Genomic DNA, 25,049 nt, shown 5'->3' with positions numbered 1-25,049 from the left:
GTTTTGAGACAAAAACCACTACGGGCTTGAATAACTCCAACAAGAAAATGAATTTTTGATATTTAAATTATCAAGGAGTGTCTGTCAAAACCATCCAGAAATAAATGCTTTAAAAAGGCAAGTGGGGTCGGGAGTGCATGGGGTATCATGGCAGGAGCCATATTTTTCTAGTAGCCATACTTTTGTGGATCTAGCCATTTACATATTTAATTAACATCACTTTCAGTGTACTTCTTAATAGTAATTACATTGATCTTATATTGGAAATGAGTCAAGAAAGCCAATAATTACATTTATATTTCCATAGTTCTTGAGTTAAAGGCCAATACCAAAACAAAAGTTTTTAGCCTCATCCCCTCCCCCTCCCGAGAAGAGCATGCATACACTTGGGGTGGAAATTCCAACCCTCATGAAGCATTGAGATCTCTGTGTGTCAGCTTTATTTGTCTCAATATTTGAGTGCAAACACTGCTAGGTCATGCTCCCCCCAACCCCCCTAATTTTGTTATGTGGTGAAAGCTGGCTACCCATGATACCAGTGCAGTGCCAACTCTTTTTGGGGGGAGGGGTGCCATTTTAATATCCAGTATGATGTGTTTGTTTGGCTTTTAAAGGGACCCAAAATGAGCTCATTTTAATCATATTTGTTGACAGAGATTTATGTAAGTCCTACACCACCTGACCAGTAAATCCTATTTGGAGGCAGCGGAGAATAGGAGGATCAAGCCGTTAATCTGTTTTCCAATGTTATTTTAAATTAAAGAAGTCAAATAAGTCAAGGATGCATAACACGTTTTAAGTGCTACATAAAGAAAGCGCAAGTTTTACTAAGCCCAATATTTACAGGGATTTATCTTAGCTTTTGTTATAAGCTTAGAAATAGACTAATTGTATAAGAGGAGACCCATAATTACCCAAACTAAAGAAGACCTTCAATATAGACATGTTCAGCTGGCCATAGAATTTTCAAGGATTAGTATATTCGAGAATTGTGATTCCCAAGTCAATCCCTGACTGTGTGTCCACACAACTCCATTGAAGACTGGAATCCCTGAGTTTTGTGGTGCCTGATGACACTAGGATCCACAACATGCTCATCTATCAGGGGAACAGTTCTTTAACCCCAATACATTTGTACATTCATTGAATGAACTTTGAAAATGTGGGTACCAAAACTCATACTCTGCAACTTGAGGTCAAATTTTGCACCATGGTTGTTTAATTGAGGTTATTGAACTATGCCATTGGGATGAGGCCATTGTGGTTCATAGTGTGACATCATATTTAAACCAAGGTCGTAGGTTAAGCTCAGCACTCGAGAATCGCAAATGGCTTGGTCAACAAACAAAAAGCGCAGTGATTTATAGTGCGCTATGCACAGGCACAACACCTAGAGACGTTGATCCACAAGCCTCAGCACACTTTACAGGTTGTCGCTGACCACTATGGCCCCCATATCATTCCACAAACCATTAAATAACAACACATGGACTTGCAGTTAAGAAGCGCACACCCAAGACAATCCACAATTGACCTTCGCAGCCAGGATCAGCTCCCCGAGTTTTCTACAGGTTACAATGAGACAGTAAGTTCCTAGTCCAGGGGAATTTCATGCTAAACTCAATTTTACACAAGAGCATAAACCACCACCAAAGTTTGAACACACAACCTCTCACACCATAGTCAAATACCATATTGATTGGGCTAACTTAACTGTTTTTAGGAAAAATATGGGGTGTTTGGGTGACAGAGCATGTGCTGGTAATGGGGTCTTTTGGAGACAGCAATGGTGAAAAAGGGGGTCTTAATAGCCTGGTCTTTGGACGACAGAGCACGTGCTGGTAATGGGGTATTTGGTTGACAGCTATGGTGAAAAGGAGGGTCTCCCTACATACGCGTCACCTCCAAAGTGGGACTGTCCCCCCCATTTTCAGCACATCACGTCAAAGCTCCCATTGGGTGCCCTATTCCCTTTTTAAAGGAATTTTTATTAAGCCTAGCAGCAGTAGTACTTGAAGACCAGTTGAGGATCACTCAGGAAAATCGCGAAATCACCTAAATTTCTAAGGGATGAATTTTAGGGACAAATTTAGGGATCAGGATCCTCAAGACAGTACACACGGTGGATTTCCCCCGGGGGGGTCACTCCCATTGTGGCCTGTACACCATCCGCGATAATCAACTTTTGAAAAGCACCCTAAACAAGGATTTAACCCTTGGCTAAAACGACACCCTAAACAGGTATTTCATTCCTAACATCAAATTTCAGACCCTAAATTTCATTTCCGCGTATTTAGAAATTGCAATTTTGCTACCCTTTTTCCAATTTTTCATGTTTTTGACACCCTAAACGCTAATCTGCTTACCCACTAAAAACGACCCTTTTACGCGTTTTCATTATCGCGGATGGTGTACAGGCCACAATGGGAGTGACCCCCGGTGATTTCCCCATGTTTTTACTCAAGAATTGCATTGCTTTAATATGTAAAAAGTTCTCTGTGAGAACATGCCTAATTTTGAACTCCACCTATGCTGTTATAATTGAAAGTAACCTTCCAAAGTGTTATCTGTTGGATGTTTTTAACAAATGTAACATATTTCTTTTATATTCGCTACATATACTGTTTAAAGTTAATTGCGTAATTGCATGTGGTTGTTGACTACTTGTTCAATTCAATTAAAGCAACAATGGTCTTGTATGGTACATAATTCATGGCTAATATGATTTTTGCGGATTTTACAATTATGTGTCAGACTTGTAAATGAAAGTAGTACTTTTTACCTTGAAGCGGTCTCATTTGAAAAGACTACCTCCTACTAGGAGCCTTCATTCTATGGAAAAACATATTGGTGAATTGTGGTTTGGAAATGCCTTGTATATGCTGGTGATCAAGATCGTTAAGATTCGTCTGATTTCCTTCTATTATGATGGAGTATTTAGATCTTGATGATTTTGACACTTTGGAGCCAATAACAAAAATATTTTCTCAGTGATATCATCACTTAGCTGGCTTAGTAAACAAATTATTGTGAAATAAACATGAGTAATCATCATTGCATTATTAGTATCATGTTAGTCATATAACCCACCTCCTCATATATTTAATTGTTGATTGAAAAATGTATATTTTTAAAGTGACACACACTTGCATTTCTTACACAGGAGGTCCATTCTGATGGGAAGACATAGTTCCTGCCCACACAATGTTGACTTGTAACTGTTCACCATGTTCACCACAATTTTACAATCAATCATAATAAAGAAAACATTTTCTTCTTTGTCAAATTTAAGTAAAATGTTATTTAAATAGCTTGACCTTTAACTTTGCGTTGCTAAAATCCACCTCTAAAGTGCATTTTGATTAGATTGTAGCATTTTGTGGTTTTCTTAAAAATTTGTATAGCAATGAGCCAGGCCAGGTTCGCTGTCAATGCACAAAATAAAAAGTAAAACACTACTAGTACTAGTATACTTTTGCCCCTTCTGTGCGATCAATATTGCTAACTACCTCAAAATATTGTAATTTTAAACTAAACTCTGTAAAAGAACGTAGATATTTTTTAATTCGCCATAGAAAAGCTTTCAATTCACATATATGTGTACATATTTAATTTTTCCCTTGTAAAGTAGGGCCTATAATCACCAAGATAGTACAATTTAGTACAATTTAAAAAAAGTGTTGTATAGGGTCCCCATTTTACATAAATGCCACATACATGTAATCCTGTTGCGATATGACCAGTACCAGGTACTATTATTATACCATACATGCGGGGAAAACAACAGACCCAATACATGATACCAGCAATCGGCTTTCAAGGAGTACAACACAAGGATCATAAACTTTTCAAAACATTTTTAATACCCATATCAAAACATAAATTTAAGATTAAGATTTCAAATTTGATCCATTTCAGATTTTGTATAATTATCATTAACAGTCTACCCCATGCAATGTTTTGATAGCGTTTGCAAAGGGTTAGAGTACAACAATACACACCTATGCTTGATTTGTCAAATGGAAAGAGTCTTACTCTGTGAATAGAGTGCAGAATCACAAATTATATACAAAAATTGCATCAGAGTTGTGGAAGGATTGGTAACAAGGGTTGTTGACCTGGAAAGATAATTTGTTGTACAAGTGCAGTGAGTTATGTTTGCCATTGAGGCTATCTTTACATGTATTATACCCCCTTACCCCTCCCCCCACATACACATGCGCCCATCCGCAGGGGCATAGCCAGAGGGAACTGCCCCCACAATACAATTTTCATAAAATGGTGACTGCAAAGAGTAAATTGTCCTTAAAATGACTAAAAATGGGACAACAAATTGACCAAAGGGGAGGAAAATTTGGCTTTGCCCCCTCACACTAAAATCCTGGCTTTGTTACTGCCCCTCCATCAGTAGTGTCCTTTTGTTCATGTTGTACATTGCATATTTGAGATTCTTTTAACATGCATAGTGTGTTCCTCATAGAGCAGCTATTTATCGTTACTATCTTTTATTTTATTTAAGCACTGTGGCGGAGTGGAATGGGCTCCGACTCACAATCAAAAGGTTGCGGGTTCGAGCCCGGCGACGCCATTGTGTTGTGCCCTTGAGTAAAGCATTTTATCTTGATTACTCCTCTCCACCCAGGTGTATAATTTATACTATAAATGGGTACCGACATTCTTAAATGCTGGGAAGGTAACAAACTCGCTGTGGAGGAGGTGTAGCGATCCCCCTATAGCAACATTATACATGGAGGAGTCTGGCCCAATCGCCAATGAAAGAAAGAGAGATGGGCACTCCGATCACAGGTTTATACAGGATCGTCTCCGTTACCTTTACCTTATCTTTTATTTTAGACTATCTTTACCTTTCAATCCCTCTTGTCTCTCAGAATAGTATGATAAAAAATATTAAGTTTAATAGTACAATCTGATGGGGACTTGAACCTGTAATCTACTGATTACGAGACCATCACCTATTGCCACTGCAATCTCAGCCAGCAAGGGTGCTCTAAGCTCTTTTGTAATACTGAAATCAATACATTTAGAACATTACAACACTATAAGTGATTTGCTAAATCAAAAAATCTAAAGCAATCATCAAAAATAAGATTTAGCCAAACTTACCACCAAAACAACTACATAGTGTATCCCCTCTCACCCCACCCCTTCAAAGTCAACATTTTCACAAATTGGGGTCAAAATTGCCCAAAAAAGTTATCAAAAAAATTGGAATCCTGATCCACATTTAATGTGATTGTACAAGTTTAAACTTTACATGAAATCCGAATATAAAAAAGGGAAAAAATATAATAAAATACAGGAAATGTCAGATTCATACACAGGACTGATAGATAAAGTGCAAGGACAAACATAATGATGCATGTAGATAAATATAATAGGTGATTAACATGGCCAAGGTCATGCTAGAACTTATTCACAAGCCCAAGTTCCATTTCATATTTTGTATTTGCCACATTCTATGCAATGAGCGTACAGCCTACAAGTATCATATAGTTTGATCAGCTCGCAATAGGCGGGAAATGTTAGGCTACTACTACGCCGAAAAGTAGACCCACATTAATAGTGTTATATTAGTTGACCTGTCTGGTCTATATTTTGTGTGTTAAAGAAAGTAGACAAAGTATAGAACTTGAATTGGTAATTCGTGGTGCTTCTGGCAAGGTGTCACAAGACAATTCTCAAAATAAAATATTTTGACACTAATCTGCGATGGTATAAGGCCCGCCGATTACGTGCTGATCAAAGTATAGATGGTACCTTTTCTACACCTTGCTGACCTTAATCTCCCACACAGGGAGTGTGAATATCAAATGGGGTTACCTGAATGGGCGATTCCAATTGAAATCTACACCCCTGTAAGGTCGTGTCTTACATAGGGGGTGTATGGATTTCAACTGGAATAGCCCGATAAGCAAAGGCTCTTACAGGGTTTGAACCTAATGGTCAGGAATTTAAGTTTGATATTTGAAGTGGAGAGAACTAGTCTTGCACAATGTTCAACACAGAGGTTACCAAGTTTTGAACCTGTGACCACAAGCTATACTTCAGGGTCGAGAGAAACAAAAGGGTGAAGTGCTCCTTCAGTGCATGAGTGTGTGCAAGGCTAGGACACTGCAAGGAAGTAGCGTCTGCAGATTTCCAGAAGTGGGGGGGGGTGGCACAGGCATAGGCGAGATCCGGGGAATAAATCCACCCCATTATTTTGCCAAGGGGGATGCTCCATCATCCCCCAATGTTGACGCCTGATAATGGGTTTTTGACCAAATTAACCTCATATTTGCCCACTTTAGCCCCAAAAGTGCACATTTTCGCGCGCTTTGCGGGCATTTATTCTACTTTTACACCATATTTCATCAGTTAATTCAAAATAGCAAAAAATTTCCTGTCACAATAGGAAAATCCTGATTTTCACCAGAATAGGTGCATTTCCCCTGACTTACCAAAAATTCTCTGACTTACCAACAATAGTGGGGGGGCGGAACCCCCTGCCTCCTCCCCCTTTTACACATGCCACTGCTGCTAGGTGTTGAACCAATGACCACAAACTATATATTGTGATCTTGAGTCAAAGTCTGGTACCCATGCATACATTAGGGTGGGGAGAAACTAGGGGTTCCAATGTGTGCAAGGCAATAGGTTTGAACCTTTGACGTCCAAATGCTAAACCTTGTGGTTTTGAGTTTGAAGCTGGTTCCCATGCATAACCCAGGGTGGAGAGAAGCAACAAAACTTCTCTTCCAATGTGTACTAGGTCAATGTCACCAATCATATTGTGAACCTCCATTGTGTGATCTTGAGTCAACGTCTGGTACCCATGCATACATTAGGGTGAAAGAAACAATAGAGGGAAAGTGCTCTTCTTAAGTGTATGAGTACAAGGGAATGACACTGCTAGGTTTGAACTGAAATTGGGAGTAACTACAGAATACCACGCTCAGGGTGCCTAATCCTAACCCTAAGCCTAACCCTAACGCTGTGTTGGGAGGTGAGGTGGGTATTCTGTAGTTATGCCCATCAGTTTAGCTTCAAAATGGCAGCATCGCATTTGTACCATAAACTTATTCTGTCGCCAAAAGGTGCCGGATTCACTATATTTCAAGAAATGTCAAAAGGAAATCTATGCCACTGCAAAATGTGCAAGTGTAAGGGAATGACACTGCTAGGTCTGAATCTAATACCCATGCATACACCAGCCTTGGTGGAGAGAAGCAATAGAACCTTTGAAAGTGCTGTGGGCCAAAGTGTGCATGACAAATATATGCACTGCTGGGCATTGAACCTATGACCACCACAATTAGCTATGACTGGTTCTGTGCTGATGTGACAGAACCTTACTGACTCCAGTCACCATCCCACCCTGGAAACAGAATCAATTTTAGTGATCTTGAGTTTCTTGAGTAATTTTAATAACTTGTATCCCATATTCCAAATAAGAGCCCTTGTCCTTTCCAAGATCGATTATGGCAATGGGCTGCTTCTTGGCTGTTGTAAAGCAGACATTCAAAGACTACAGCGGATCCAGAATTGGGCTGCAAAACTGATATGTAAAGCCCTCAAATATGATCATGCCACACCATATTTAAAGCAGTTGCACTGGCTTCCTGTTGAAGAGCGCGTCAATTTCAAAGTATTAGTCACTGTGTTTAAATTGCCTCACCAAGAGTGTTCCTGAGTACCTGTCTGATTGTGTTTCCCTGCACTGCCCTGCGCGTGCTGGCCTGCGTTCTGCTTCTGATACCACCCTCCTGACAGAGCACAACACAATCAAAACACTCATGTCAGCTGAACGCAGGACCTTCTCCTATGTTGCGCCTCGCACCTGGAATAGACTGCCAATTGGTAATCAGGGAATCACAATCAGTGGGTATTTTCAAGAGGGTTCTAAAGTCACATTTGTTTCCATAGATTTTGTAGCCTTCACAGGCAGTTCTCATTTATTTTTTCTTCATGTTCTTCTTTTGCTTTGTGTTTTGTTTTGAGCGCAAGGTTCTAAATGTAGCAGCGCTATATAAATATTTATAATGTATGTATGTAAAAGAGGAGAAAGGCAGTATGGGCAGGTCTGATGTAGTGAATGAGGTTACATAGTAGTCAGGTGCCAGGTTGTTGAGGCATTTGAAGGTAAGAAGCCTAAGTTTGTATGTGCTTCACTACAGGAATTGGAGTTAGTGTTGGCACTTAATTCTTGGTCAATGTAACCAACCTGGTGGTAGCATTTTGCATGCGTAGCATTTTGCTGATCTGAACATTTGGAAGCCCATAGAAAGTGCTATTGTTCGAGTCGAGATTTGCTGTATGTAAATAGGCAATTAGCGAACAAAAGATAGGGATTTTTATTTTGAAAATCTACCATTGTGCCATAGAGGATTGGCATTGGACAATGTAGGTCCGATAATGTGGTTGATGATCCGATTGACAGAAAATTCATTAATCTTGTTCGATATCATATCACAAATTCCTGCACCCAAATATGCCTCAGAGTGTAAAGAGGGAATAGGGGTAAAGCGATTTGATGTGTATATGGGCAATTAGAGAATAAAAGGTTTTGAAAACCGACCATTGTGCCATATAGGATAGGCATGGGAAAATATGATGTAGGTTCGATGTAGTTGATGCCCCAATTGACAGAAAATGCATTAATCTTGTTCGGTAATCGGTATCATATCCCAAATTCCTGTACCCACATATGCATTAGACTGTGAAGAGGGAATAGGGGTAAAGAGATTTGATGTATGTAACAGGTAATTAGAGAATAAAAGATAGAATTTTTCTTTTGAAAATCTACCATTGTGCCTTAAAGGATAATATATGTAGGTTCGATAATGTAGTTGATGCCCCAATTGACAGAAAATGCATTCATTAAGCAATTCATTAATCTTGTTCAGTTTCATATCCCAATAAAATTTGGTATCCAAATATGCATCAGAGTGTGAAGAGAAGGAATCGGGATAAAGAGATTTGATGTATGTTACAGGCAATTAGAGAATAAAAAATAGGAATTTTTGTTTTGAAATCTACCATTGTTCCATTGAGGATAGGCAGTATAGGTAGGTCCGATAATGTAGTGGATGCCCCAATTGACAGAAAATGCATTGATCTTGTTCAGCTTCATATTCCCGAAAAGAGGTGGGATTCATTTATTTAGTTTGAAAAAATACCTTTCCAAGGTGAATTCTGCCGGCGGTCAGAGAGACGGGACAATTAGTCATGGTTTATAAATTCTTCCCATTCGTAGGGCAAGGAATTGCAGATAAGTTGAATACACACAATTTATAAATTACACTTAATTTGCCTGCTACCAAATACCAGTAGTCAAGCTTAGTTAGAAGTTGGCATATACCAGGGTAAAGAGATAAACCTTTACATATATATATGGTCAATTCCAGCCAAAGCAGGACAAAATTCTCTCTGGGGGCCATTTTAAAAATGTTTTCCTTTTCAATTCTAGACTTATCAAATGAGACGATCATATCTAGTGAATCATCAGGTAGAAGTGCCATCGGATTGAAAAATAACTTTTCTTGCTAGACCAAATAAATTGTTAAATGCGCATATGCATGTTACCCACGAATTCAAGCCCTTTTCACCCGTTGTACGCCATAAAATTTCACTTTCTTTAATATCTTTCAATATTTTATGTGTGACTCATAATCATATACACTAGAAATCGGTGAAGACTTTGAACGTAAAATAGAATTTTATTACATATATGACACGGTTTCAGATTTGAAGCAGGTTTGACTGCCAAAAATGGCAAAATATAAAGTTTCAAAAAATATTGTTTTAAATATGTTTTCTAGACTGAAATTTTGTGCAAAATTCATTTCTGAAGTCAGAAATGCACAATCTGTCATTGTTTTCCTGATATGAGCATTACAGTAGAGGCATATGCTTTTGACGGAAATAAAAATATGAGATCCATAAGTGACAACATCATCACAACATATTTGAACTCTATTGGCACACTTATAAAGGCTCTGCAAGGCTCACATCATGTTGTAGTGCAAGTCTGACATCTGATTGGTGCACACACATTGAATATAGGTCACATGATTGCTAATATTACAGGTACTAATTGTTTCGATTTTGCTCAAAAATGGGGTGGCGAAGTCAATTTGATAAAAAATTAGAACTAAAAAATATGCATTTTAGCACAAGTTTGATACTATCCCTGTAGTACTGTATCATAGGAATAACTGATTAGTTTTTCTGAAGTCAGAAATGCAAAATCTGTCATTGTTTTCCTGATATGAGCATTACAGTAGAGGCATATGCTTTTGACGGAAATAAAAATATGAGATCCATAAGTGACAACATCATCACAACATATTTGAACTCTATTGGCACACTTATAAAGGCTCTGCAAGGCTCACACCATGTTGTAGTGCAAGTCTGACATCTGATTGGTGCACACACATTGAATATAGGTCACATGATTGCGCAATATTACAGGTACTAATTGTTCCCGATTTTGCTCAAAAATGGGGTGGTGAGTCAATTTGATAAAAAATTAGAACTAAAAAATATGCATTTTAGCACAAGTTTGGTACTATATCCCTGTAGTACTGTATCATGGGAATAACTGATTAGTTTTTTAAACATGTCGCCCTATTTTTTTTTTTGCGATTTTTCGAAATGCCAAATTTTACGTAATTTACAGATGTCACAAATTGATAAAAAAATTAGAAAAGAAAATTGAGAAGGAATGGAAAGATATTAATGTTATACCCAAGTAGGAACTTACACTGTGCATACCTGATTAGTTTTTCAAGCCTATAGCTCTTGTAGTTTTCTTGTAATCCCGATTTTTATAAATGGCGGGAATTTTTACACACATCAAAATTTTAAGGGGTAGGGGAAACATTTTTACATTTTGCAAGTCTTTCCCTTAGCTAAAATGAACAAAGTTAGGTATCAAATGAAAGCCCATTCAATACTGCATAGACTGGTAGGGCAACCATCACTGTAGCACCTTCCTATCAAGAGTTATGATTTTTCAAATCAATTGTTTTGCCGAAAACGGCTTATTTTGGCATGTCAATTGTCACGAGGCATGTCATATTTGAATGATTCTGGCGCGCAAATGATTAAGTCAATCACAAAACAAATACCTGAATCCATCAAATAGTACCCTCAGCTGATATGTTAACATTTTAAAGGGCCATATCTATGTATATTGTAGACTCTATGAGTATACAAAGTTGGCATGTGAAAATTTTTGTCACCCAAAAAGTGTGTTTTTCGGGCAAAATCGGCCACAAATCAACATTTTGTAGCAAAACGATGTACAATGCACGCAAAAAAAAAAAAAAATCATGTTCTACAAACAATTTTACCCTAGAAAAGACACCTTAGAAATTAAACATAGCTATTTTCACTCTGGGGTGAATTTTTACACACTTTGGCAGTGAAACCTGCTTCAAATCTGAGACCATGTCATATCTACAAAGAAATATTTTGGTTATTACAAATTTTAAGAAAGAACCAGGTGTACAATTAAGATTGTGTCAATTCTTCTAACTCTTTCCAAAGTGGCTGTCATTTAACATTACTGTATTATTTCGAAAGATTAGAATAAATGCTTCATAGAAATATAAAGTTAGATTTTGTATCTTGTCGCAGGATGAGGATCTCGGATGGATTAGGTGGGGTAACAGCGTCTGAAAAATAGCAATACCTTTTTAATAAAAATAAAAATTACTTTTCCGTATGTCAATAATTCAGGCTGCAATGGTACTAAAATGAATTTTAATCAAAATACAAACTACATGGAATATTTAGAATTGATCATTATGGCATTTTAGGTATAAAAATTTTGAGAATAATGAAGTTGCCAAATTCAAATAGACAGAGCAAACAGTTTTATATTATTATTTTAGTAAAATCATTCCATATTTTCATGCAGCAATATTCTATTAACTTGTGTTTGACAGTTCCTATGAACTAAAACACTATCAATACATTGTTAACTATAATTTAAGTTGGGATTCGGGGGTAACCAAAATGTTCGTGGGTAACACATATTTGTAGGTATGTATTGGTAAGCGGCAAAATAGAAAATATTACAGAAGGTTGGAAACCATCATGCGGTTATTCCTCCATTGTGTTTCAATGATTCCTGTTTCTCTAACCAATTGCATTTACCCAAAAAATGGTAATTTAGGATAATCAATCAAAACTTCATGATACAGCTTCAGTATACCTTCAAGAGGACGCTATTAAACAGGACTGTTTTGGAACCTATTTCGCATGTTTTCAAAATGTTAAGATGCATAAGAAACACATAATTTACGAGTAAATCGTTGGATTTGTGGGTAACGCCGAATTCGTGGGTAAAGCTATAAGTACTATAGTACCGTTTGGGGTTTGCGTTTCTTAGGTGCATAAACTGTAAGTACTGTAAATAAAAATTATAGCATACCCATAGCTTGAATATGTGCTGATTTAAACTTAAAATAAACAATCTCCTTGTTTTTCAAGGTTAGCATCTATTCGGGATTCGTGGGTATCAAAAGTTTAAACCGTTGTAGATTCTTTTTTAAAGTGGTGAACGTATTTTTATGATTTACAATTTTAAGCGCTTGTCAAACTTAATTCAGTGCCCAAAGTCATTAAATGTTAATTTAAGTTATGGCAATTATATTTGCTGAACTTGTGGGTAACAGTTGATACGTGGGTAACGTCAAATTTGATTTTATGGAATTTCATGGGTAAAATGTATTTGCATAAAATAATCACTTGGACTTCAGAATTATAGAACGAAACTTCGTTTCATGATATAGTCATTTATGGCATATTCACTTAACATTTTTCAGAACAATCATTTTATTTTTGATACGCGGGTAACAAAATTATTAGCCAAATTGACTTAATGGCCTCTAGAGTCCACAAACTTTGGTGGAATTCAATCGTTTTACATATGATGAGAGATCATGCAAACATCTTTCTAACAGTAATAATTTCATTTTGATTGAAGGACATTCAATGACATATATGGTGCTTTATCTTTGAATTAAGTGGGTAACGCCAATTCATTTAAGCCATCATAACTTGTTCCCTGGTATGACTTGCTAGTAAAGGCCTATATGCTCAAAGAGAGCACATTGGACGTGACATGATATGCTCCATCAATAACGTGATTTCCTTTATTAATGACAATTTAAAGTGGAAAGTTAACATAGAGAGAATTTTGTCCGGCTTTCGCTGGAATTGACCATATAGTAGAATTTCTGATGAGAGAGACAATCCTGGAAGAAAATGTGTTGGGACACTTGCTGCATCATGCTCATTGTTTTTCTGCAATTTGGGTAATTTTTATTTCGTATTTTTCAAACAATGTTGTGTATGTAGCTTGAACCCTCCTTAAGCCATATATTCCCAGTGGCATGTCCAGGGGATGCTTTGGGGCTGAAGCCCCCCCGCACTTTGTTAAAAATCATGTAAAATCATTTTAGCCATTAAGCCCCCCGCATAACTCTGAAATTATTTTTCAGGTGTGCTCATTTCTCTATTCGTACAATGGAAGTTTGAAAATCTGTAAGTTACCAAAAAACTGCATCAAACAACGAAATAAACATTTTGCCTCTTTTCTCTTTTGTATTTTCACAGTCATCAATGAAGGCCGCCATGGCTCCCAGTCCATCTACCATCTGCATGTACACGTAATTGGAGGACGACAAATGAAATGGCCACCAGGTTAATTGAGATGCAGCAGTGATACAGCAAAAACTTGCAGAAACAAGTGTAATTAGTATCCAACTCAAAATTGATCAGTTATTTTCTTTTACATCAAGGGATGACTTGATTATGTCAAATTATGATCTGTAAATTGGACATAATATACTGCTCCAAGAAAGTATCCTTACACTTGGAAAAATAATCACAATTTCAAAACTGAACAATATTGGGGTAAATTTGTTTTTTAATAGATGCACTATCTAATCCTGCACATTATGACACCACATCGAATCCAATGTGACCTCAAGAAGTAAAGTTACAAGCAATTGAATAGACGAAGGTCCAGTTTTAAAAGTGACAAACTGGCCTATCAAGGCGCAAAAAGATTCCCAACAAGCGAAACAAAGAGACAACACAGTTTCTTCAATGAAGCTTTATTTAAAGCAGTTTTTATTTCAGTTTTTACTTCTGTACTTTTCATAACTTTCATTTTATTTGTCAGTTCTTTTGTTTCAGTTTTAGTTTGTTCCTTTTGTTTTAAATCAAACTCTCAAACCAGTTGTCTAGTCTGTGGAGTTTTGAATAGGCCAGTTTGTCACTTTTAAAACTGGACCTTCGTCTAATCAAATGCTTGTAACTTTGCTTCTTGAAGTCACATTTGATTCAATGAGGTGTCATAATGTGCAGCATTATAGAGTGCATCTATTAAAAAACAAATTTACCCCAATATTGTTCAGTTTGGAAATTGCGATTATTTATTCAAGTGTAAGGATACTTTATTGGCGCAGTATAGTTCTTTGGACGTTATGTGGTGTGATCAAGCAAAATCAGTCTAAAATCAGGCATATTCGATTTTCATTTTTCTGCTTTGATGTATAAAGCAATTGCAAAACTTCGCCTTTGCAGAAAACCCCATTGAAATTGGACAAATTGTTCCAAAGATATGAGCAGTTGAAGTGTTTCCAAAACAATAGGAAAGAGAATAAATTATTTTCTTTGTTTGACTATATCTCAAAATTAAATTTCCGACTTCTGATTTTGCTTGATCACATCACATATAATGTTGACCTTCTGAGGGAACAATCCAAAAGATTAATGCAAGTCGATGAAGCCATATCAACTAGTTTTGTTACAAAACCCTTCCTACCCATCTCTAATGAATCAGAAAAGGGTTAAAATAAAATTGAATAAAACTAGTTTCATTGACAGGGCACCATCGACCTTTAGGTTTGTTCCCAGAGACCCTTGTTGTTAAGGGTCATATTTTAAGGACTGTGAAACTAAAGAAGAATTATATTGTACCTTTTTCTGAGTGTTGAAAGAATCCTACAAATTAATTTTTTATATTAATGAAAAGAAACATTGACATTTTGATAAAATATTGCGCTGTGAAATAGTGGGTTATTCCAGTTGAAACCCATACACCCCCTATGGAAGACACGTCCTTACTCTCTCAAATAGGGAGTACAACTTTCAAATAGAGTAAAAAATGTGGGTAACACCATTTGAAATTCACATTCCCTGTGTGGTAGATTAAGGTCGTGATTTCCACAGGGGATGTACAGGGTTCAAAAGAAATAACTCCCCCCTTAAAATTACAAAACATTTCTTTGCATAACTTGACATATATTTTGTTGATTTGAAAAATTCAAAAAGCTGTGAATAGAGGAATCGTTTTTCAACCCTCCCAAAGTTGTTTCATTTGCAAAAACAATATTTTTGGTCAAAAATATTCACATTTTCCAAAAATGATGCTTTCAAAAAAAGTTGCACTTTACCACATTATGTACAAAACATTCTCGATATTAATGTTACGGTTGATTTAATTCGTGGTTTTTTCCTTTTGTCTCCGATCCTTCAGGCACCCATGCAACTATCATTCAGTACAAAAAAAAGATCTGTTGAACTTAATTTCGGCGTAAAATTAGAGTTTTTAAGCAGCAGTTGTTTCAAAATGATAAAATCACTATGAAGGAGAAATGAGCTTTCCACGCATAAATTTGACCAAAAGGGTGAACATTTACCCCGGACATGTACCTGTATTGGTCAGTTGAAGCATCTTGCATTTTGATTTAAAATGATGGCTTTCTTGGATAAAGGTGTAACACTCATGATGTGGCCACAAGAGATTGGCTGCGTGCAGTTAATTTGCGGAATGCAAAGAAATGTTTTGTAATTTTAGGGGGGGGGGGTATTTCTTTTGAACCCTGTATGTTACAACTGGAAGACCCCAATGACACAACATCGGTGGACAGTGTGAGTTTTGAGAATGCACTTTTCCATATACAGCATGTCCCAGTAAATTGGACCTTTGGAGTAGAGGCCAATTTCAAAAATCAAAAGCTTACCTACACTCTAAAATTGAACGGCAGTGTTCTAGGTGGTGTTCTAGGTTTGAACATCCAGTGTTCAATAGTGGAACAAACCTAGAACACCACCTTGAACACTGCCGTTCATATTTGGAACACCACCTTGAACACTGCCTTTCATATTTGGAACAACAGTGTTCATTAGTGGAACATGGTATGGTGTTAAGAACTGTTACACCATAGGTGTTTAAATAGTGTTCATTCTTTTAACATCAGGCATCCAAAAATTTTAGATTATAGAATTATAAAGCACTGTTACCTTTTTCATTAATTTGGTTCACTGGTTTTGAAAACAAAGGCTATCATCATGTTAACATGATCTAACCCATTCCAAGTTTCTTCACAATACCATCATTCCGTAGACAAACAGGTCTATTTACTTGATGTTAGAACCAGTTAGTAATAATTTTATTCAGGATTTGTATCAGATTCATAGAGCCAGTGAAGTCAAATTTTCTCAAGTCCGAGTAAACTGTAACATGTTGGTGCTGTTCACTTCATGTAAACTGTAACATGTTGGTCTGATTCACTTCACTGATTTTAAAAACTGGTTCTTGCATGACATCAATTGCCTTTAATACCTTCCAAAATATCTAGTCGATTCTGATGAAAATTTAGTTAGACATTTCGATTTTAATACACACTGGATATTGGCAAATTACAATAGATTTCATTCATTTTGTGATTAATGTGAATGTGAATCACACCCGGTCCCACTACTCTCTTAAATTGCCCAAGTGAATATTCAATCAAAAAGTTTTCAATCATTTGCCATCCCAAATTAGGGACAAATCGTTTCAGACTGTATATTCATTCGTGTGCTTTTGAATTTTCAAACATTTATTTTCAATCAAAAGGAGTAATTCCCAATCTTTTAGCAATTAAAGTTACTGACAGATCTTTTTTTGATTGAATTTGCAGTAGAAAGGATTGATTTTCATTGTTTTTCAATCATTTGCCATCCCGAGGTAGGGACAAATCCTTTCCAGTTGAAAAAAAAAATCGAAAATGTTCACTCTAAAAAGTTTGAAATCTCATTTCAAACATAATGCAGCACATGCAATTTGGTAGTACATCATCAGCACATAATTGGATAGTGAAATCAGTCTACAAAAAGAGTTAGAGTCAAACCAAAAAACTTATTACTAGAGTTCTCATAACAAATCCAGGTACTCACAATTATTGTGATTTATTGTGATTATGTATGAGAACTCTAGTAATAATTTATATAGACAGTCCTGGTGAATCTCTTCAATAAAACCAAAAAACTATTTCAATCTATTTTTCAATCTTTTTAGATTGATTCCTATAATTAATTTTTTAAGATTGAAATATTTCAATCAGCCAATTTAAGAGAGTACCCATCCCGAATTTATGAGAACATCAGGATTTTAATTATTCCGACATGTCAACATGAAAAATCATCTAGACAATCTTTGTAAACATTGGACACTAACAATCATGTAGAACTACTATGTAAATCAAGCTTTTTTAGCTGTTTTGAGAAAAAAACAAGATTCATTCATTATAAAAAATATTTTGTATAGTGAAATCAATATCAAAGTGGAGTGAAATTATATAAATTGATCATTTTAACTGTTATTGTCCTTGTATTATGTTATATATCATGTTAGACTTATACAATAAGATTTAAATAAGAATGAAACTGTGGTTTCAATGTGTTGTGATTAACTGCTCTCATTTGTCAGATGAGCAATAAGCAAAATTAAACTTGAGAGTTAAAGTTGTGAATGAAATTATTAAATATACGAGGGGATATCAAAAAGTTCTAAGCCTCAACAAGATGGCTTGTTAGTAGACTCGTGGTTCCAACATATTTTTCAACATAGTCCCCCTTGACCTTACTGCACTTTGTCCAATGGTGTTCCAGCATTCTGAAGCCCTCATGGAAGCTTCATTTTGGACCTCCAAGTAGAACTCCGCCCTCAATGACATCATTATCTGACTCATAATGACATCCACAAATTTCGGATTTGAGTTTTGGAAATGGGTAGAAGTTAAATGGTGCAGATCTGGTGAATAAAGGTGGGTGGGGCAACAATTCAAAGCCACACTTGGCAGCTTCAGCCATCACTGCAACCATAACAGATACCCATCTTGTCAGATATTTGTTGGATAGTCAAGCATCTGTCCTCCAGCACCATCCAGTGAATGGCGTCCACTTGATTTGCTGTTGTTGAAGATCTTGGGCTTCCGGACATTCGATCATCTTCCAAACTCTCTCTCCCTCGCTTGAATTCAGTACCCCATTTCCTTACGGTGGAATAGAGGTCTAGAAGAGGTATCACTAAGTGTGCTGACCATGTCTTCATGGATGGCCTTGGGTGCCATGCCCTTTTTAATTACAATGTAAATTTAGAGATGCTGTTATGCCTTCTAGCTGAGGCTTAGAACTTTTTAATACCCCCTCGTACATGACTTTTCCACTTTCAAAAACATTGTCAGTCAAACTGCTATTTTTGAGTGTATTTTGACTCACATTTGCCATAGAATCTGTGATTGGATAAGCTGAAGAGCATTGTGGGAGCAGGTTAGTGTAGCGGGTCTGGTCATGCTTTATACCACAGAGGTCCCGGGTTCGAGCCCCAGCTGGTCAGACGACCTAACATGTATTTGGTTTCCAGTATATAATCGCTCTCTCATGTTTTGTCCGCCTGGGTTCTCTGGTCTCTGGTTTCCCCCTGTATCGATAACTGGGCTTTTATATGTAGGCCCCTATGTTGATATTTCTTGTGTCTCATATTGAGAATGATAAATAAGGGTACTGGGAAATGGCAAATGGTCTGAGTAACCAATAAGCACCAACAAATCCCCACATGTAATGCAGCCAATCCACCCTGAAGAGCTTTATTGCTACATGTATGGTATAGCACAGGAGGATAAATAAATCCCCCATCCCCCCGGGATCTACGCCTATGATACTGTCGATTATGGAGGGACATTTTTTGTTGAAGGTGTGCGGGGTTGTGCCGCGGTTTTAGGGTACCTTTTCAGCATGGTATTGTGAAGAACGCATTTGGGCGAAAGTGCCTTCAAAAGCTCAAAATTTGTGGGATATTTGGGTGCCTTTTGATATAAAAAAAAATTGTATACTCGGGTTGCAAAATAGTATAGGTATGCATGATATAAAGAAAGTCAGCAACCAAAAGTCTGCGTGGTACATTAGTACAAGGAATACGATGTCCTCATTCACAAACTGATACTATCTGTCCATCTAGTACAAGGAACTTATACGATGTCCTCATTCACAAACTGATACTATTATTGGCGAGCGGTCCGAATTTTGAGCCATACAAGTTTACGTGGTGAACTAGTGGTACATCCCCATACAATTTTTCGAAGAACCCCATACCAACTATAATACGCTTCATTCACGTCTCTCTGATAAAACGACTCGTAGCATATTGTTGTAGCCTTTTGGCTATATGGAACAAGAGATTGTGGGTTCAAACCTTGGTAGAATCTTTAATTCTTATCATTTTATTTGCTCTTTTTGTCAAGTAAGAAGAAATATATCAAGCGTGAGGAGACTTTCCATAGACAGCTTCTCCGAGATCGCCCCCAATAATTTGGTAGCTAAGGGCAAGTACCAACCCCCCCCCCCAAAAAAAATAAAAATAAAAACTTGACTACGCACCATTGAGCCTCTGATAGTTAAGTAGGCGGCCTACGATTTCATTTTTGGGTCCATCGTGTTTTTAGAGAAAAAAATAATTCTGTGACAACCTGCACAGTCTGTTTTCTGAAGAAAAGACTGCCCTCTGCAGGTGGGATCGACAGAATAATTATATTATGGCTTGCGTGTATAGCTGATTGTTGATTCAAACAAAATTCTACCAAAATATTGTCAATGTACTTATCAATGAAGATGGTTGGATAAGTTTCAAAACTAAACATATCAAGCACGGAAGAAGTCATGCTGCATTAGGTTTATGTTTTCCCAAAGTTCTCCACCTTTTAATGTTAATATTTTGAAAATAAATTTAGAACGTTTGTACGTTTCCGCTCGAAATTTAACTTTGCGTAAACAATAATAATATGTTAAAGAACTTTGGGAGATTCAACATAAACAGCTTATAAAACTAGTTTTTACGCCTGTAGATAATTATAGGCTATAGTTGTAAAATTAATGTAGCATGTTTCAAGTTCGATGTTATATAAACAGTGATAAAATTGTACTATTTTGGATAGTGAAACCTACTCTTCAACATTGTCATGATTGTCTGGGTTTTATTTATCCAGCGATTATTTCAAACATGAAGTAACTTTAGGGCCCACCTTTTGGGGCAATAGGTGAAGACACAGACCTGGGGTCATCATGTATGATTTACCCTTTCATCTGTATCTGAAATGCTTGAATAATGAGATTTATATGATAATTCGAATTTGAATGATTCTATCGAGTCAGAAAGTACATATCGCTTTGATAGATCAGTTCTATAGTTATAGAAGACTTGTGCGCTTGTGTTTATGGGACTTATCGGTTACAAATATACATTTACTCAGACCATTTTTGCACAATTATCAATACCTCCATTTATCATATTGGGACATGAAGGCAGACAAATATACTCAGGGAAGAAAGGCCCGTTTTAGATGCAGGATGAAACTGGAGTACCCTGGAGAAAACCTGCGAGAATGGACTGGAAGCCAAATGCACGTCGCCTGGGAACGGTCAGGGCTTGAACCCTGGACCTCGGCGCGCCGCGGCGGTGCAAAGAGAGCACAGAACCGCTACGCTAACCCCTCGTATTTTGGTCGGGATTTTGGTGAATTATGCAGTGTAGGAAATTGTACCTGGGGACCCATGCATCAAGAGGAAAAGAGGAGCCTATGGCCTTAAGGTGGTACTACACCCCCTGATAAATTTTTTGACTAATTTTGTGTTTATGGGACTTATCGGTTACAAATATACATTTACTCAGACCATTTTTGCACAATTATCAATACCTCCATTTATCATATTGGGACATGAAGGCAGACAAATATACTCAGGGAAGAAAGGCCCGTTTTAGATGCAGGATGAAACTGGAGTACCCTGGAGAAAACCTGCGAGAATGGACTGGAAGCCAAATGCACGTCGCCTGGGAACGGTCAGGGCTTGAACTCTGGACCTCGGCGCGCCGCGGCGGTGCAAAGAGAGCACAGAACCGCTACGCTAACCCCTCGTATTTTGGTCGGGATTTTGGTGAATTATGCAGTGTAGGAAATTGTACCTGGGGACCCATGCATCAAGAGGAAAAGAGGAGCCTATGGCCTTAAGGTGGTACTACACCCCCTGATAAATTTTTTGACTAATTTTGCATTTTTCTCAAAAAATAACTAAACAGTGGCAACAAAAGTTATGTATATTATAGGGGCAACGAATCCAATTACTTCACTGAAATGTCAGTGATTCAAGACAAGTGGGTCATTATATATGTTAAGAAATGAGGTACATTCTAGTGGTAGGCCTACCTCTTTTCTTATCATAAATAACGTACCGCTTGTCTTGAGTCACTAACTTTTGTTACCAGTGTGTTAATATTTTTTTTGAAAAATGCAAAAATAGTCACAAATTTATCAAAGGGTGTAGTGCCACCTTAACCATGTAGGCCTACGTAATTTGATCATGTTGCTTATTACGTTTTCCATTCCATGATTTCAAATGTGTGCATTGATTTTGTCATTAAAAGGTGACGGAAGACCCAAGAAGGAAAAAGAAAAGAAGGAAAATAAAGGAATTATAGATTAATGGCTCAAACTTTAGGCCTAGTTAGCCCTGATCGTTAATACATTTGAAGCATTTATATAGCGCTACATACATAAAGAGCGCAGCGCATATGACAAAAAATACAAAATAACATGGCAAAAGATGAAACCAGATTAATTAAATACAAAAGAACATAAAAATTATTATGACCACTGTGGAACAAACTATTCATAAGCAGCAAATAAGTAAGTTTTAGACCCTTTTGAAACCAGACAATGTATTTGATTCCCTGATGGTAGTGGGCAGATTGTTCCAAATATGTGGTGCTGAATGAACAAAAGACCTGTTTGTAGCAGTTTTCAGCAATTTGACACTGTTAATCTCAGAAAGACGTGTGGTATCAGAGGCGGATCTGAGGCCAGCTCTGGCTGGACAATACAGAGAGAGCAGATCAGTCATATAAAAGGGGGCTGATCCATTAAGGCATTTGAAAATAATCATCATGATCTTAAAAATGATCCTCTCTCTGATCCGAAGCCAGTGTAATTCTTGTAAACAAGGCGTAGCATGGTCCTGTTTTGTTCTGCGGCAAATGAGTTTGGATGCCCAGTTCTGGATTCTTTGCAACCTTTGAATGTCAGATGTATTACTACCCAGAAGGAGCCCACTTCCATAGTCAATGCGAGACAGTATAAGACTTCTAACAACAAGGTGGCATGTGTCATCATCCAAGAAGCGTCTAACCCGGGATATATTACGAAGCTGATAATTCAAACTTGAACAAAGTGAGCTGATGTGTGATGTCATTGTCATTTGACGATCAAAAATAACACCTAAGTTCCGAACATTTTCAGTCGGCAGAATCTCCATGTCACCAATCCGAAGAGAAACAGGCGGCATATTTTGCTTTTGGTAATCAGATACCGCAACAAAGAATTCAGTCTTCTCGTCATTCAGACGCAGCAAGTTCCTGGTCATCCATATTTTGATCTCACTGCTACAAGCTGTGAGGCGAGCAAAGCGCATCAGTGATGGATGATAGATTTCGGGGATCAAAGTTGATGTATAATTGTATGTCATCAGCGTAGATGTGATATGAAAGACCGAATCTGTTGATGATGTGGCGAATTGGAGAGGTGTACATTGAAAACCCAGCGGTCCAACTAGAGATCCCTGAGGTAATCCAAAGCTCAGAGGTTGAGGTTCAGACAGTGTACCGTCTACACTAACACGAGATGATCTGCCTGTAAGGTAACATTGGAACCACTTCCACACCACTCCACCAATGCAGAAGTCACTGGTAAGTCTGTTTAGGAGAGCACAATGATTCACAGTATCAAAGGCTGCGCTAAGGTCCAGAAGGACCAAAAACACGCCTTCACGCTTGGCAAGATGTTGCATGATGTCACTCTTCACTTTTAATAACGCTGTCTCCGTACTGTGGAGAGGCCTGTACGCTGACTGTAAAGGATCACAAAGTTCATTGCTCTCCATATAAGCAGAGATTTGCTTGATGACATGTTTCTCAATTACCTTGGACACATAAGGAATGTTTGAAACAGGGCGGTAGTTCTTTAGCGTTTCAGGGTTGAGAGATTGCTTCTTAATTAGCGGGGTCACAATTGCTTGTTTCAAGCATGCTGGGAAAGCGCCGGTCATCAGGGAATCATTTGTGATTTTTGTTATGATTGGAACAAACATGTCTGGATGCTGCTTAATAAACCATGTGGGTATGGGATCAAGACAACACGATTTGGCAGGTGATTTCTGAACATACTCAAGAACATCATTCTCACTCAGTACATCGAAATTCGTGAGAGAACAAGATACACTTCTTTCAGGGTCCACATTTGTGGAGGTCTCATTACACAACTCAACAACATCATTTTCAAGACACTTATATATGTTAGAAACCTTTTCACTGAAAAATGAGGCAAACTTGTTACTTAAATCTTGAGATGACTCATGGGCTGGAAGAGCCTTATTGCTTCTATTTAATAGTGTGTTAACCTTCTTGAAAACAGTTTTAGTATCAGCTTGGGCAAGTTCATTTTTATAATATTCTTGCTTCGCTACACAGATTAAGCTGTTCACATGTTCTCTTTGAACAACATACAGTTGGTGGTCAACTTCAAGCCTGGATTTCCTCCACTTGCGTTCATGCTTCCTACGCACTCTGCGAGCTTCATGGATAGAGTTGTTATACCACGGTTGATGCAATCTTGTGCTTCTGGTAGATCTTTTTCTGGAGCATGCTTGTCCAAAGTGGTCTTAATGACTCTATTATAGTGGTCAGCAAGATCTTCTATTTGGGAACCTGAGGACTCCAACAGTAAGTGGAAATCTGCCTCAAATGATGGAACATCCATCAAATGTAGCTTGCGTGATACTATGACTTGTTTCTGAGAATGAGATTTCTGTTGGCAAATTTTGAAACAAACCACATGATGATCTGAAAGGCGAGGATCTACAACACAATCCGTAACAAGGTTCTCTTCTGTGCGTGAGAAAACCAGGTCTAAGGTGCTTCCAGATATGTGTGTAGGGCCAATTACATGCTGGTGAAAACCTGCACTCTCTAACGTTGTCATGAAATGGACTACCTCTGGCCTTTCAGGGCATTCAGCGTGTATGTTAAAATCACCAGATATTACTGTTTTTGTACCAAGCGAGTTGAGAAAATCCACAAATAGATCAAATTCTGCAAGAAACTCGCTTGTCTTTATGTCATTTCCTGAGGATGTATGAGGGCTATAAATCACAAAGTAATATACATTCTTTGACATGTTGGTGAAACAACAATGCTCAAAAGTACGGAAAGATTTTCCTGTTTCAAAGATTTGTAGTTTCAGCTCATTCTTAAAAAGTACACCGATACCACCACCATAAGTATGCGAGTCACGAGGGATACTCAGGAATGAGTAACCTGGAGGGGTCAACTCGCCTATGACGACTGGTTCGGACTTCTTTAACCATGTCTCAGTGATGATAAGGCAATCTATATTATTGGCAAGAACATATTCAGAGCTAAGGATAGTCTTATTTCTGATGGAGCGGGCATTCCACAAAGCGAACTGAGTATGGCAAATCTTGTCCAATGTCTGAAAGTTGCTAGTATTATCTACATTGAGTTTTTGCTTTAACTTTGGTCTGCTTCCTTTACTGCCTCTATGGGTAGGCTTCTTAGAGTTTATACCAAGTTCCAAGATTGTATTCCAAACTTGTTGAGACACTTTACCATTAGCATTATAAGTCAAGAGCTGGTCTCT

The 25,049-nt window shown here is 37.5% G+C and overlaps 1 protein-coding gene across 1 annotated transcript in view; it reads left to right on the top strand.

Moving 5' to 3' along the window:
- Window positions 1-18,090, top strand: part of LOC140165996 (uncharacterized HIT-like protein Synpcc7942_1390) — a 50,722-nt gene extending 32,632 nt beyond the window's left edge. Inside the window, exon 5 of the mRNA XM_072189358.1 lies at window positions 13,630-18,090. Within this exon, the coding sequence (XP_072045459.1) occupies window positions 13,630-13,721 (92 nt within the window). The 3' untranslated portion in view covers window positions 13,722-18,090. The remainder of the gene's footprint in view (window positions 1-13,629) is intronic.
- Window positions 18,091-25,049: the final 6,959 nt, after the last annotated feature.

Source organism: Amphiura filiformis, chromosome 12 (genome assembly GCF_039555335.1).
Source record: "Amphiura filiformis chromosome 12, Afil_fr2py, whole genome shotgun sequence".
Classification (NCBI taxonomy): Eukaryota; Metazoa; Echinodermata; class Ophiuroidea; order Amphilepidida; family Amphiuridae; genus Amphiura; species Amphiura filiformis.
The sequence above is the reverse complement of the archived record's forward strand: the minus strand, read 5'-3'. Positions and strand labels throughout refer to the sequence as shown.